This window comes from Nipponia nippon, unplaced genomic scaffold, assembly GCF_047370975.1.
Source record: "Nipponia nippon isolate SJK-2023a ecotype South Korea unplaced genomic scaffold, ASM4737097v1 scaffold_38, whole genome shotgun sequence".
NCBI lineage: Eukaryota > Metazoa > Chordata > Aves > Pelecaniformes > Threskiornithidae > Nipponia > Nipponia nippon.
The window spans coordinates 1,723,672-1,736,849 of NW_028262356.1; the positions used below are offsets into that span (position 1 = coordinate 1,723,672).

General features: G+C 60.8%; 2 protein-coding genes across 4 annotated transcripts; one reads left to right on the forward strand and one right to left on the reverse strand.

Moving 5' to 3' along the window:
• Positions 1-1,689: 1,689 nt before the first annotated feature.
• Positions 1,690-7,120, forward strand: LOC104022883 (zinc finger protein 446). Of its 2 annotated transcripts, none has more exons than XM_087772891.1 (3): positions 1,690-2,305; positions 2,727-2,916; positions 3,859-7,120. In XM_087772891.1, exons 1-3 carry the CDS (start codon positions 1,805-1,807, stop codon positions 4,635-4,637), a joined length of 1,470 nt encoding a protein of 489 aa, XP_087629017.1. In that variant the 5' UTR covers positions 1,690-1,804; the 3' UTR covers positions 4,638-7,120. The 2 variants fall into 2 exon arrangements, with proteins under 2 accessions (XP_087629017.1, XP_009474956.2); XM_009476681.2 differs by having other exon boundaries at positions 3,862-7,120.
• Positions 7,121-8,707: 1,587 nt separating this feature from the next.
• LOC104022471 (natterin-4) lies at positions 8,708-13,164 on the reverse strand. 2 transcript variants are annotated; one of them, XM_087772893.1, is made up of 5 exons: positions 12,566-13,164; positions 12,204-12,330; positions 11,905-11,957; positions 11,423-11,534; positions 8,708-10,317 (listed from the first exon to the last, which is right to left on the reverse strand). In XM_087772893.1, exons 3-5 carry the CDS (start codon positions 11,917-11,919, stop codon positions 9,308-9,310), a joined length of 1,137 nt encoding a protein of 378 aa, XP_087629019.1. In that variant the 5' UTR covers positions 11,920-11,957; positions 12,204-12,330; positions 12,566-13,164; the 3' UTR covers positions 8,708-9,307. The 2 variants fall into 2 exon arrangements, with proteins under 2 accessions (XP_087629019.1, XP_087629020.1); XM_087772894.1 differs by having other exon boundaries at positions 12,204-12,364.
• Between the last annotated feature and the right edge of the window lie 14 nt (positions 13,165-13,178).

The following is a 13,178-nucleotide window of genomic DNA, read 5'->3' on the forward strand; positions in this document are numbered from 1 at the left end:
TGGGGGTGTCAGGGTGCACAATGGGGGGGGGGGTTAACCCTTTCCCCGCCGGCTCCGGGCTGCAGAGGGTTAAAGCCGGTCCCGGCGCTGAGTGACGGCGGCGACGGCCACCGCGGGGGGGGGGGAGAGGGGGAGGGGGGGAGGGGGGACACCGGGGGGGGGCGCGGGGCCGGGCCCGGCCGCTCCGGCCCTTTGTGTCGGCGAGCGGGGAGCGGCGGGGCTGCGGCACCGGGACCCCAGGTCCGGGGGGGCTGCGGAGCCGGGGGGGGGGGTTGCAAAGAGGGGGGCGGCTTTGCATGGTGCTGGGGGCTTTGCATGGTCCTGGGGGGCTTTGCATGGTGCTGGGGGGGCTGGAAGGCCGGGGGGGGGCTTTGCAAGGCCGGGGGGGCTTTGCATGGTGCTGGGGGGCTTTGCATGATGCTGGGGGGATGTTGCAAGGGCGGGGGGCTTTGCATGGTGCTGGGGGGTGTTGCATGGCCGGGTCGGGGGTTGCAAGGCCGGGGGGGGGGTGTTGCAAGGCCGGGTGGCTTTGCATGGTGCTGAGGGTGTTGCATGGCGGGGGGGGGGGGGGGGGCTGTGCAAGGCTGGGGGGTGTTGCAAGGCTGGGGGGCTTTGCATGGTTCTGGGGGGGCTTTGCATGGTTCTGGGGGGTGTTGCATGGCGGGGGTGGGGGGCTTTGCATGGTGCTGGGGGGTGTTGCATGGCCGGGGGGGCCTGTGCAAGGCCGGGGGTGTTGCAAGGCTGGGGGGCTTTGCATGGTGCTGGGGGGTTACAATGCCGGGGCGGGGGTTGCAAGGCCGGGGGGGGGGGGGGGCTTTGCATAGTGCTGGGGGCTGTTGCATGGCCGGAGGCGGGGTTGCAAGGCTGGGGGGCTTTGCAAGGCCGGGGGGTGTTGCATGGTCCTGGGGCGGGGGGGGGGGGGGGGGGTTGCATGGTATTGGGGGTGTTGCAAGGCCGCGGTGGGAGCGGTGCTTTGCAAAGCTCCCGGGGCTTTTGCAAAGACTGGGGGGAGGGGGAGCACTTTGCAAGGCCGTGGGGGGGTCAGATTGCAAGGGCGGGGGGGGTTGCAAGGCTGGGGGGGTTGCAAGGTTCCTGGAGCTTTTGCAAGGCTGGAAGGGGGGGGGGGCTTTGCAAAGTTGGGGGTTCAGGGGGTGGGGGTTCAGGGGGTGGAGACACATATTGCAAGGGTCTGGGGGCTTTGCAAGCTGGGGGGGGGCGTGTTGCATGGTTGGGGGGATTGCAAGGGGGGGGGGGTTCTTTGCAAGCTTCCCAGAGCTTTGCAAGCTGGGGGATGGGGAGGGGGTATTGCATGGGCATGGGGGGGGGGAACGTGGCTTTGCACGCTTCGGGGGACTTTTGCAGGGCTGGGGGGGGATGCGCTGCAATACCCGGGGGCTTTGCAAGAGCCTGGGGGCTTCGAAGGTTGGGGGGGGGATATTGCATGGGCCTGGGGGGGATTTGCAAAGCTGGGGGGGTCTCTGCAAGGAGGGGGGGCACATTGCATGGGCCTGGGGGGCTCTGCAAGGCTGGGGGGGGGATTGCATGGGCCTGGGGGGCTCTGCAAGGAGGGGGGCCATTGCATGGGCCTGGGGGGCTTTGCAAGGGGGGGGGCCATTGCATGGGCCTGGGGGGGTTACAAAGCCGGGGGACCGGGCCGGGGGGGTCTTTGCAAAGCCATGCCCTGCTCTCTGCCCCCCCCGCCGAGCCCCCCCCACCGGCTGCTTTGCAAAGCCCCCCCCCACCCCCATCACCGCCCCCCGGGAGAGTTGGGGGGGGCCACACAGCAGCGCCGGAGCCAAGCAGCATGGAGACCCCAACCACGCGACCCCGCTGGCGGCTACAACCGGAGGGGGGCCGCCGGCATCCCCCGGCCCCCCGGCCCCCCTCGCCGTGCCCGGAGGAGGACACAGAGGGGTCCCCGATGGCCTTGGAGCGGGTGGCCGAGAGACGCCGCTGGCCCCGGGGGGAGTGGGCACGGCGGTTGGTACCGGCGCTGCACGGCGGTGGTGCCGGCATGGAGATGCGTCGGTTGCGTTTCCGGCAATTCCGGTACCAGGAGGCGTCGGGACCGCGGGACGTTTGTCGGAGGTTACGGGAGCTGTCGCAGGGTTGGTTACGGCCGGAGGTGAGGAGCAAGGAGCAGATCATGGAGTTGCTGGTGCTGGAGCAATTCCTCAGCATCCTTCCCGAGGAAATCCAGAGCTGGGTCTGGGTCCGACATCCCGAATCCTGCGCCCAAGCCGTCGCCTTGGCTGAGAGCTTCCAGTTGGGACAGGGAGATCCCGATGGGATTTGGGAGCAGCAGGTGAGAGCAGCGGCCGGATCCTGCCCCAGGAGGGGGTTTGCAAGGAGCTCCCACCCTCCTCCCCCCCCCCCCCCCCCCAAAACTGGGCACAACCCCCCCATTCCTGCATTGCTTCCGAGCTCATTCCCATGGGACACCCCCAAAACCAACCCTGGAAAAGCAGGAGGGATGGGGGGCCCGGGCACCCAACTCCCCTCTGCAGCCCCCAGGGGTCCCGGGCACCCAACTCCCCTCTGCAGCCCCTGGGGGTCTGGGAAACCCAACTCCCCTCTGCAGCCCCCGGGGGTCCAGGGCACCCAACTCCCCTCTGCAGCCCCTGGGGGTCCGGGGCACCCAACTCCCCTCTGCAGCCCCCGGGGGTCTGGGAAACCCAGCTCCCCTCTGCAGCCCCTGGGTGCCCCTTTTTCCTTGGGTCCCCCAGGTGACGGTGCGTGTGAAAGTGGAGGAGGTGGCCCCAGGGGACGCAGAGGACCCCGAAATGGCGGGGGACCCACCGAGCCCCCCATCGGAGTCCCCCCAGCTCCCCTCTGGGGACGGCTGGCGGGAGGAGGTGGCCCGGGGCAAGGTCAAGTTTGTCCCCGAGGAAGAGGAGCGGCGCCTGCAGGAGACAGGTAACGGGCTGAAGGAAGGAGATCCTTCACACCCACCCACCCACCCCCAAAAAAAGGGGTGAAGGAGCTGCTGGAGGAGCCAGGGGGCTTGGAGGTGGGGGTGTCTCCTGCGATGGGCTTGGCCCCGGCTGGTTCCCCCCACGGATGCTCCCATGGCGTCATTGCTCTTTTTTGGGGGGGGGTTTTGTTGCTCTTGGTGGAGGATGAGTGAGAGCAAAGGGGGGGAAAGGGCCAAAAATGAGGTCTTGGTGTTGGGAAAACTCTTGGGGTATTGAGAAAGAAGAAAGATGTGACCCCCAAGAAGGATCCAGATGGAGACGCCTGCAGTGGTGCCACCACGTGTGACCTCGAGCCCTGTTGCAGTGTGAGAAGAAAGGTCTCCTTGGGCTCGAAAGCCAAACTGGAGCGAGAAGAAGGGCTGGGAGACCTATGTGAGATGTCCACGCCAGCATGGGAAGCTGGAAGACGGCCGTCTCCTGAGTTGCGGAGAAGTTGGAGAAGGATGGAGATCTTGGAGCGAAGATCATGAGCGTCCGTAGAGAGCTCTTGTTCTCCCCGTTTCTCCTCTGGAAACCATGAGCCCCAAAATCTTGTTCCCTTCCTCCAGCATCGGCTTCTCCTTCACGGCGATGCTGCAAACGCTGCTTGGAGTTGTGGTGGTTTGGGGATGGTGGTTGGACATGGTGGGCTCCTCTCCAGGTCCTCCTGCAGCCATCCTTGCCTGTTGGACCGGCTGGGCTCCTCTGCTGAGGTGGCCTCATCTTCATCCCCGTCCCAGCACGGCCTGATGGGCCATCCATGGATGGATTTGGCATTTGGCTCAATGGTGGGAGCTGGGCCATCTCCACCATTGCTGGAGGAGATCGAGGGCGGTGGGGTCAGAGGAGAAGGGTGGTGTCCTCCATTAAGAACCAACTCATGAAGCATCTTCTTCCCCCCCAGCAGGTCCCACCGTGATGAGCAGAGACCCGGAGGCATCCATTTTGCAACGGCAAGACCCCCCGCACCCACCCAGCACCCTCCAGGGCATCCCAGCAGTCGGGACCCCCGCCCGGAGAGGGCCTCACCGGCGCCAGATCCCCCAGGATCCCACCACCTTCCCACAGCCCCTCGCCCAAGCTCCGCCCGGACCGGCGGAGGACACCAGGAGCCCGGAGAAGCCCTGGGTGAAGCGGGAGCCGTCGGCGCAGGGGAAGGACCGTCCGTACCCCTGCGGCGAGTGCGGCAAGAGCTTCGGCCGGTTGACCCACCTGAAGACCCACCAGCGAACCCACACGGGGGTGAAACCCTACGCCTGCGGGGCTTGCGGCAAGAGCTTCGGCCACCTCTCCACCCTCACCACCCACCAACGGTTGCACACGGGTGAGCGTCCCTACGCCTGCGGCTCCTGCGGCAAGACCTTCACCAACCCGTCGGACCTCAACAAGCACCAACGGTCGCACACGGGCGAACGACCCTACCCCTGCGCCGCCTGCGGCAAACGCTTCAGCCAACAGTCCAACCTCACCATGCACCAACGGAGCCACACCGAGGAGCGCCCCTACCCCTGCGGCGCCTGCGGCAAGAGCTTCAAGTACTTGGCAGACCTGACGGTGCACGAGCGCTCGCACACGGGCGAGAGACCCTTCCCCTGTCCCCACTGCGGGAAGAGCTTCAGCAACAAGTCCTCCCTCGCCCGGCACACGCGCATCCACGCCCGGGCGGCCGCCAGGGACAAGTGATGGGGTTTGGTGGTGGGGAGGATGAGGAGGGTGGCACCGCTTCATCCCGGTGGTGGAGGTGGTGATGGGTGACCACCATGAGGGACGGTTGAGGTTGGGTGGGTGAGGTGGAGCTGGTGGCTGCCCCGGATGGCCGGTGCTGGTTTCCTTGCCAGCCGGCACCACGCGGTTGTTGCGGATGGATCGGGCAGCCTGGAGGAGATGCAACATGGCTGGGGGTAAAGACAAGGTGATGACTGATGTCATGGTGGCTCCAGGATGCAGCTCCTGGTCCTAGAGGAGATGGTGGGATGCTGAGCTGGTGCTCGATGTCCCCCGTGAGCCTGGTGGCTCCAGGACAGTGTCCCAAAGGAGATGTAACACGGACAGGGATGAAGATGAACTGGTGCTTGATGTCCTCCATGAGCCTGGTGGCTCCAGGATGGAGCTCCTGGTCACAGAGGAGATGCAATATGGATGGTGGGATGCTGAGCTGGTGATTGATATCCTCCACGAGCCTGGTGGCTCCAGGATGGTGTCCCAAAGGAGATGTAACGCGGACAGGGATGAAGATGAACTGGTGCTTGATGTTCTCCATGAGCCTGGTGGCTCCAGGATGCAGCTCCTGGTCCTAGAGGAGATGGTGGGATGCTGAGCTGGTGCTCGATGTCCCCCATGAGCCTGGTGGCTCCAGGACAGCGTCCCAAAGGAGATGTAACACGGATGGGGATGAAGACGAACTGGTGTTTGATGTCCTCCATGAGCCTGGTGGCTCCCTGGTCCCTCACCCATCTCCTCCGGGCACGTCCATCCCCCCTCCACCCTAACCCCGCCGCCGGGACGCCCCATCTTCTCCTCCAATTGCAACTCCCCTCCCCCGCTCCCCCTTTTTGGTATTTATTCATCACAGCGAGCGCCGTCCCCTCCCCCCATCCCCACGCGCCGGGCCTTAAATTTCGGAGACCGACCTACCTCACCGGCCGCTTGCCCGGATGCCCGGGGCTCGACGCGGGCGCCGGGGTGGCTCGGGCAGCCCTTCGCCGCTCTGCTTCCCTCCCCCCGGCGGGTTCGCCCCCCAATTTTGCTCCCCCCCCCTTTGCTGTAATGAGTTTTGGCCACCTCGGCGCGCCTTTGTGGGGTTTTTTTTTCTTGCGACGTGCAGGGGGCGAGAGCATTTGATGGGGGGGGGGGTTGCAACCCAGGCGCATCCCCGGGGCTGTTTTGCAGCCTGGCGCGCGCAGCGGTGGGACCTCGCAGCGCCGCTTGCAGCTGCGCCCCGCGCTGCACGTCGCGCTTGCAGTGGTGCAAGGGGGGCTCGTGGCTCTTGCCGTGCGCCGTGCTGTCCCTGCTGCAGGTGCAACGGGGCGCTGCAGCTGCAGACGTGCCTCCAGTGCAGCGCGCGCGGCCTTGCACTGCATTTTGTTGTCCACGGCCCAGTGCGCTGTGCTTGCACTGCAGCGTTGCATTTGCATTGCAGCGCCAGGTTTCCACTGCAGCGTTGCATTTGCATTGCAGCGTAGCACTTGCACTGCAGTATTGCATTTCCATTGCAATGCCAGGCTTGCACTGCAGCATTGTATTTGCATTGCAGCGCCAAGCTTGCACTGCAGTGTTGCATTTGCATTGCAGAGCCAAGCTTGCACTGCACCATTGCATTTGCACTGCAGCACCAAGCTTGCGCTGCAGTGTTGCATTCGCATCACAGTGTAGCGCTTGCACTGCAGCGTTGCATTTGCGTTGCAGTGTAACACTTGCACTGCAGCATTGCATTTGCAATGCAGCACCAAGCTTGCACTGCAACGTTGCATTTGCGTTGCAGCGCCAAGCTTGCACTGCAGCATCACATTTGCACTGCAGCATCAAGCTTGCACTGCAGTGTAGCATTTGCACTGCAGCGTTGCATTTGCACTGCAGCACCAGGCTTGCACTGCAGCACCAAGCTTGCACTGCAACGTTGCATTTGCATTGCAGTGCCAAGCTTGCACTGCAGCATCACATTTGCATTGCAGTGTAGTGCTTACACTGCAGCCCCACATTTGCATTGCAGCACCAGGCTTGTGCTGCAGTGTAGCATTTGCACTGCAGCGTTGCATTTGCATTGCAGCACCAGGTTTGCGCTGCAATGCAACCCTCCAAATGCAGCGCATAGTTTGCCCTGCAGCACCGAGCTTGCAGTGCGGCGCAACGCGGGCCATCCTGCGCCCGCCTCGCACTGCAGCACAGCGCGGGCACTGCGGCGCGGGCACGTGAAGCGCAGCGTAGGGTTTGCAGCGTGGCGGCGGGGGTTGCAATCCAGCGGATCCGTCTGTGCTGCAGCCGGTCGCTTCGCAGCGCCCTGCAGCGCCTGCATTGCGGTGCTTGCAGTGCAGCGGGTTGCATCGCAGTGCGGTGCTTGCAATGCATTGCACACCCCCGCCCCCAAGCAACCTGGGGTCTCCCCAAATCTCTGTGCCCCCCCCCAGCCCTCTTGGACCCCCCCCAGCTCCCAGGGACCCCCCCAGGACCCCCCCCAAATTCCTCCTGGACGCCCCCAACCCTCCGGGGAGCCCCTCCCCCCCCCCGCCTCGGCGCCCGGTGGGCGGGGCGGCCGCCCTGCCCGCCCACCGATTGGTCGGCTCCGCTGTCACTCCTGCCTTGGCGGGAAAGGGCGGGGGGGGGGGGGGGCGAGGAGGAGTTTAACCCCTTCGGTGCCGAGTGGCGGCTTTGGTCCACCCTCATCCTCAGATGATGCCACCTCCATGACCGTCCTCCAAGGACACAGCCCCCACCATCATCTGAGATGATGCCACCTCCATGAGCCTCCTCCAAGGAACAGCCCTCACCATCATCTGCCACCTCCATGTGCATCCTCCATCATCATCCTGAGATGATGCCACCTCCATGTGCTTCCTCCAAGGACACAGCCCCCACCATCATCCTCAGATGATGCCACCTCCATGATCGTCCCCCACCATCATCCTCAGATGATGCCACCTCCATGAGCCTCCTCCAAGGACACAGCTCCCACCATCATCTTCAGATGATGCCACCTCCATGAGCCACCTCCATGACCATTCCCCACCACCATCCAGAGATGACGCCACCTCCATGAGCCTCCTCCAAGGACACAGCCCCCACCATCATCCTCAGATGATGCCACCTCCATGATCGTCCCCCACCATCATCCTCAGATGATGCCACCTCCATGAGCCTCCTCCAAGGACACAGCTCCCACCATCATCTTCAGATGATGCCACCTCCATGAGCCACCTCCATGACCATTCCCCACCACCATCCAGAGATGACGCCACCTCCATGAGCCTCCTCCAAGGACACAGCCCCCACCATCATCCTCAGATGATGCCACCTCCATGATCGTCCCCCACCATCATCCTCAGATGATGCCACCTCCATGAGCCTCCTCCAAGGACACAGCTCCCACCATCATCTTCAGATGATGCCACCTCCATGAGCCACCTCCATGACCATTCCCCACCACCATCCAGAGATGACGCCACCTCCATGAGCCTCCTCCAAGGACACAGCCCCCACCATCATCCTCAGATGATGCCACCTCCATGATCGTCCCCCACCATCATCCTCAGATGATGCCACCTCCATGAGCCTCCTCCAAGGACACAGCTCCCACCATCATCTTCAGATGATGCCACCTCCATGAGCCACCTCCATGACCATTCCCCACCACCATCCAGAGATGACGCCACCTCCATGAGCCTCCTCCAAGGACACAGCCCCCGCCATCATCTTGAGATGATGCCACCTCCACGAGCATCTCCGTTTCCTACTCCGCCCCACCAGCGAGTGGGCCGGGGCTGGGCAAGAGGTTGGGAAGGGACACAGCTGGGACAGCTGACCCGGAGCAATGAAAGGGATACTCCATCCCATATGACGTCATGACGACCAATAAAACGGTGACGAGGGGGGTTTGGGGAGGTAGCCATTGCTTGGAGCCGGTTGGGCATGGGTCTACTTGGGGGGGGGGGCAAGCGGTTGCCTTCGTATCCCTTATTTTGGGTTTTTTTTCCTTCTTCTTCACCCCTTTTCTTATTAAATTACATTTGGGGAACGTTCTAACGAACCACACACCTGAATTTGTTTGCTCTGCAAGCATTTTTTTTTCATGAACCACAAGAGGAAAAGACAACCCGGGCGTCGCGGCAAGAAATTACGTCCACGGAGCTCTGGGTGGCGAGAGGTTCCTCGACGGGCGGCCGCTCTGCCGGGTCAGAGAGAGGCGCTCGATGAAGGGTTCGGTGGAAAAAAGGAAAAATAGAGACCGCAAGAAACGCGTTTTTCTGCATCCTGCGCTGCTGCCGCCCCGTTTGGGGGCGAGATGGAGGTTATTGGGGAAAAAAATAGAAACGGCAGACTGTAAAAATAGCATTTTTCTGTGTTCCATGTTGTTGCTGTGTCTTTTTGGGGAGAGATGGAGGTTATTTTGGAGAAAATAGAAAACACAGACTGAAAAAACCCACGTTTTTCTGCATTCCACGTTGTTGCCGTGGCATTTCGGAGGGATGAAGGTTATGCCATGAAAGCAGAAAATACGGAAGGCAAAATAAATGCATTTTTTTGCATTCCAGGTTGCTGCCGTCCCATTTCAGGGTGAGACGGGAGTTATTGGGGGGGGGGGGGGGGGGAGGAAAAAGCAGATTGCACGAAGCAGATAGACCGATCCGCCTCACCATCCCCTACGCCTGGCACGGTGGGATGTCAGCGATGGGCCAGCACTCCTTGACGCCGGCCCTGACACCCACCACCGCCCGGCTACGAGCCCACCCCGTCACGGCCACACGATGCGGTTGACCATCGCCAAAATCACGGATCAGCCGCGCGGTGAAGGGGACGTGGACGTCCAACCGGCGTCCCTCCAGGGCCACCTCGCACGCCGTCCGGGGCTGCACCTCCTTCTCCACCACGTGGGTATGGACGACGTACTCGCTGGTGCTGGCTCCCCCTACCCAGGGGATGCTGGTGATGTTGGTGACCTCCCAGCCCATCCCATTGAAGACCAAGTGGCCGGCTCGCAACACCCCACGGATGGTGGCGAAGATCCTCTGGTCCATCTGCCAGTCGTGCTCCATCTCAGTGGCCTCCTCCAAGGTGACAGCTTTACGCACCCCTCGGCAGCCCTCGTTCCTCACCGTCGTCTTCATCAGGGTGACGTCCTCCCCCTGCTCCACCACCCCACTCATGTTGTAGCAGACATCAGAGATGGTGACATCTGCCGGGCCCTTCTTGACCACCAAGACTTGGTACCACTTGTACCAAACCTCCTCACCATCCACCATCATGAAGGCAGCCCTGTGCACTTTGGAGACCTTGCCCAAGCCATAGCGGTTCCTCCCAATGAAGACATCAGTGGATGAGCAGCCCTCCACGGCATTTTCGGGTACGTTGCCGAAGGAGTCGTCCACCCAACCCAGCGCCTCGAAGTCTCCCACGTTGACCAACACCTTGAACCTGTGGGTGCTCCGCTCCCATTCTCCATAGGGGAAGAAGCAGAAGGGACCTCGGTCGGGGACGTAGGCACCGATGTTGCAGCCAAGCGTCGTCGTTGAGCAGACATACTCCATCCTCTTGGCGTAGTCGTTCCAGTTGGAGACGGCATCGGCAGGCAGCTTGCCTTCAAAAGCCACCCACTTGAGGTACGAAGGTGGCTCTTCATCCCGCTTCCTCCGGGGAAAGCTCCAGCCAGAGGCTACGGGGAGAAAATGGGGGATTTTGGTGAAATGAGACGCCTCCACCCTGCCCCACCATCTCAAAGCTACCGGAGCAACGTCTTGCAGAGCCCCTCCTCGTTGGGGAAGCTGCCGGCGCGCAACGCCCCGCACTCGCCCTAGCGTGGATGGCCAAGAAAATGGTAAGACAGACATCTCAACCAACCCTTCTTAAATTTGGGGGGGCAAAATGGAGGGCAATCCTGCTACAAATCAGTAGAGCAGAGACCTTCACGCGTTGGAGGACAGAGGGATGGATGAGACCATGGACTGGGTTTAAGTGGCAAGGTTTTGGGTTGGTGGGGGCTGCAGCAGTGGCCACTGGGACAAGAGTCATGGGGCTGCCCCACATTGGACACAGCTGGGGCCAGCTGGCTTCTAAATGGAACCACAGCTGGCCAAAGCTGAGCCCATCAGTGACGCTGGTGGTGCCCCTCTGATAACGTATTTAAGAAAGACTAAAAACAACTGTGAGAGAGAGGAGTGAGAAAATGGGAGAGAAACAATCCTGCAGACACCGAAGTTGGTGAAGAAGGAGGGCGAGGAGCTGCTCCAGGTGCCGGAGAAGAGGTTCCCCTGTAGCCCTTGGAGAGCCCACACTGGAGCAGGTCCATCCTGAAGGACTGCAGCCCATGGAGAGGAGCGGGTCCATCCTGAAGGGCTGCAGCCCATGGGAAGGACCCACGTTGGAGCAGTTCATGAAGGACTGGATCCCATAGGTGTTACGAAGTGACCACAAGCCCCGTTCCCCTACGCCGCTCAGGGTGGAGAGAAGAAGGTAGAAGAGTCAGGAACGAAGGTGAGGCTGGGAAAAAGCTGGGGGAGGCGGTGTTTCTAGTTTTGTCTGTTTCTCACCATCCTCCTCTATTTTTAACTACCAATAAATTAAATTAATGTCCTCCAAGTCGAGTCTGTTTTGCCCATGATGGTAACGGGTGCGTGATCTCCCTGACTTTACCTCAACCCACAAGCTTTTTTGTCTTATTTTCTGCACGTTCCAGCCAAGGAAGGGGAGAGAGAGCGGCTGGGTGGGCGTCTGCCAGCCAGCCAAGGGCCAAGATCAACCCACCAGAGAGCAAGACTCACCTGGGGGCTGCAGAGGTCTCCTTCCCATCACTCCCACCGGCGGAGTTTCGGCAGCTCCGTCGGCCCCGCTGCTTCCTCGGCTGAGGAAGAGGAAGATGGCAGCGAGGAACAGCTGTGGGAAAGACCAGGGGAGGTGTCACCCCTCCGAGCACCCCAACGGTGACTCCTGGCCAGAAGTCGAGTCATGGCCGTAACCCGACGTCCCTTTGTCCGTCTGGTTTTTGGGGTGAAATCCCGCCTGGCCAGGACACGGCTTTAATTTTTAACCAGCCCAGAGGGGAAAGGCTGGGAAAAGGGAGAGACTGGGAAATGCAACACAGCACCCACTCATAACAACTCTCTTTTTATTACATTTATTTTATTATTTTATTTAATTTTTTACATAATCATTTTCTAGGAGCTAGGAAGCATCCCCTTTTTAGCCCTGAAGCAGTTAAAAATCCCCCAAATAACCCCAAACCGTGCCCCAGAAAGCGCCATACCTCACGTGTCGGCATCCCGCCGGCCACCTCCGGAGACTGCGATCTAAAAATAGCTGTTTAATAAAGAAACGTATTCATTTTGGCAGCCCCACGGCCACATCCTCGCCCCGACCCGGCAAATCGGCCCCAACTGATCCCTTGTTTGCTCCTACTGGGCTCCTAAATTCCCCAGCTCCACATTTTGGGGCTAAAACCAACCAGTTTGGGGTCTGCTGGATGTTTTACCCACGAGCCGCGGGCTCGATGTAAATCCCAACTGGCGTTTGCCCGTGTTCGCTGCCCCACGCCGCGTTCCCTACCTCGCCTCTGCTCCCACTTAGACGTAAATCCCTTTTTTTTGGGGGTGTTTTCAGTCCTTTTTGGGTCACTTCTAGACCGGAGCGATGTTTTCTAGCGCGGCTGAGCTCGGCCGGGGATTCGTGAGCCCTGGAAAAGGCCAAAGTCTGAACGGGAAGAGAAACTGCAAATAAATGCGAAACACAAAAAAAAAAAAAGGAAGGACAACTATTATCAGAAATTTAGCAATTTTTCTGCTTTTTGCAGAAATTTAGCATTACTTTTTTTTTTTGTCCAGTCAGAAAAACCATATTATTGATACCCAAAAAGCACCCGCAAACGGCACGAAACACCCATCGCCAGGCACCCGGGAGGTTCCACTCACCTCAAAATGCCGCTAAGAAATCGTTATTTTTGGGAAAAATCACATCAATCCCTATTTTTCTCCACGCTGGGAAAAAAAAAAAAAATCCCTTTTTTTTTTTAAAAATAATCAACATTTTCCACTTCAAACCTGCAAATCAAAGCGACTTAGAGCCAACTCAGATCACCCACGTGGCTCTAGGACACGCAAAAAAAGAGCCACCAGCCCCAAAATCCGCACGGGTGCTAAATTTGGGGGTTTTCCCCCAAAAAAGGGAAGTTTTTGCAGCGAGGACCCAGCAGTTTGGGGAGTTTTTGCCCCAAAACGGGGCGGTGGCGGCCGTGCCCACGCGGTGTTTTCCGCTCTGCCCCCAAAATCCCGGTTTTTAGCGTGGAAATGGGATGGCCGGTGGTTTGGCGTCGAATCGGGGGGGGCGGCGGCAGCGGGACCCAGGCACCCAACCCAGCCCCTCCCCCCCCCCCCCCAAACCAGGGAGGGACCCAGGCGTCCTGCACCCCAATCCACCCCCCCCCTCCTTCCCAGTATCCAGAGCCCCAAACCAGTTCCCAAACTGGGGAGGAACCCAAGCATCCCAGACCCCCACTCCAAAAGGACCCCAGTGTCTGGGACCCCA

Bases quoted from the DNA above. Each gene is read 5' to 3' on its own strand.
- LOC104022883 (XM_087772891.1), top strand. From the start codon at position 1,805: ATGGAGACCCCAACCACGCGACCCCGCTGGCGGCTACAACCGGAGGGG. The intron at 2,306-2,726 runs GTGAGAGCAGCG...TGGGTCCCCCAG, and splicing joins ATGGGATTTGGGAGCAGCAG to GTGACGGTGCGTGTGAAAGT. The intron at 2,917-3,858 runs GTAACGGGCTGA...CTTCCCCCCCAG, and splicing joins GCGGCGCCTGCAGGAGACAG to CAGGTCCCACCGTGATGAGC.
- LOC104022471 (XM_087772893.1), bottom strand. The intron at 10,318-11,422 runs GTGAGTCTTGCT...TTCTCCCCGTAG, and splicing joins GAGACCTCTGCAGCCCCCAG to CCTCTGGCTGGAGCTTTCCC.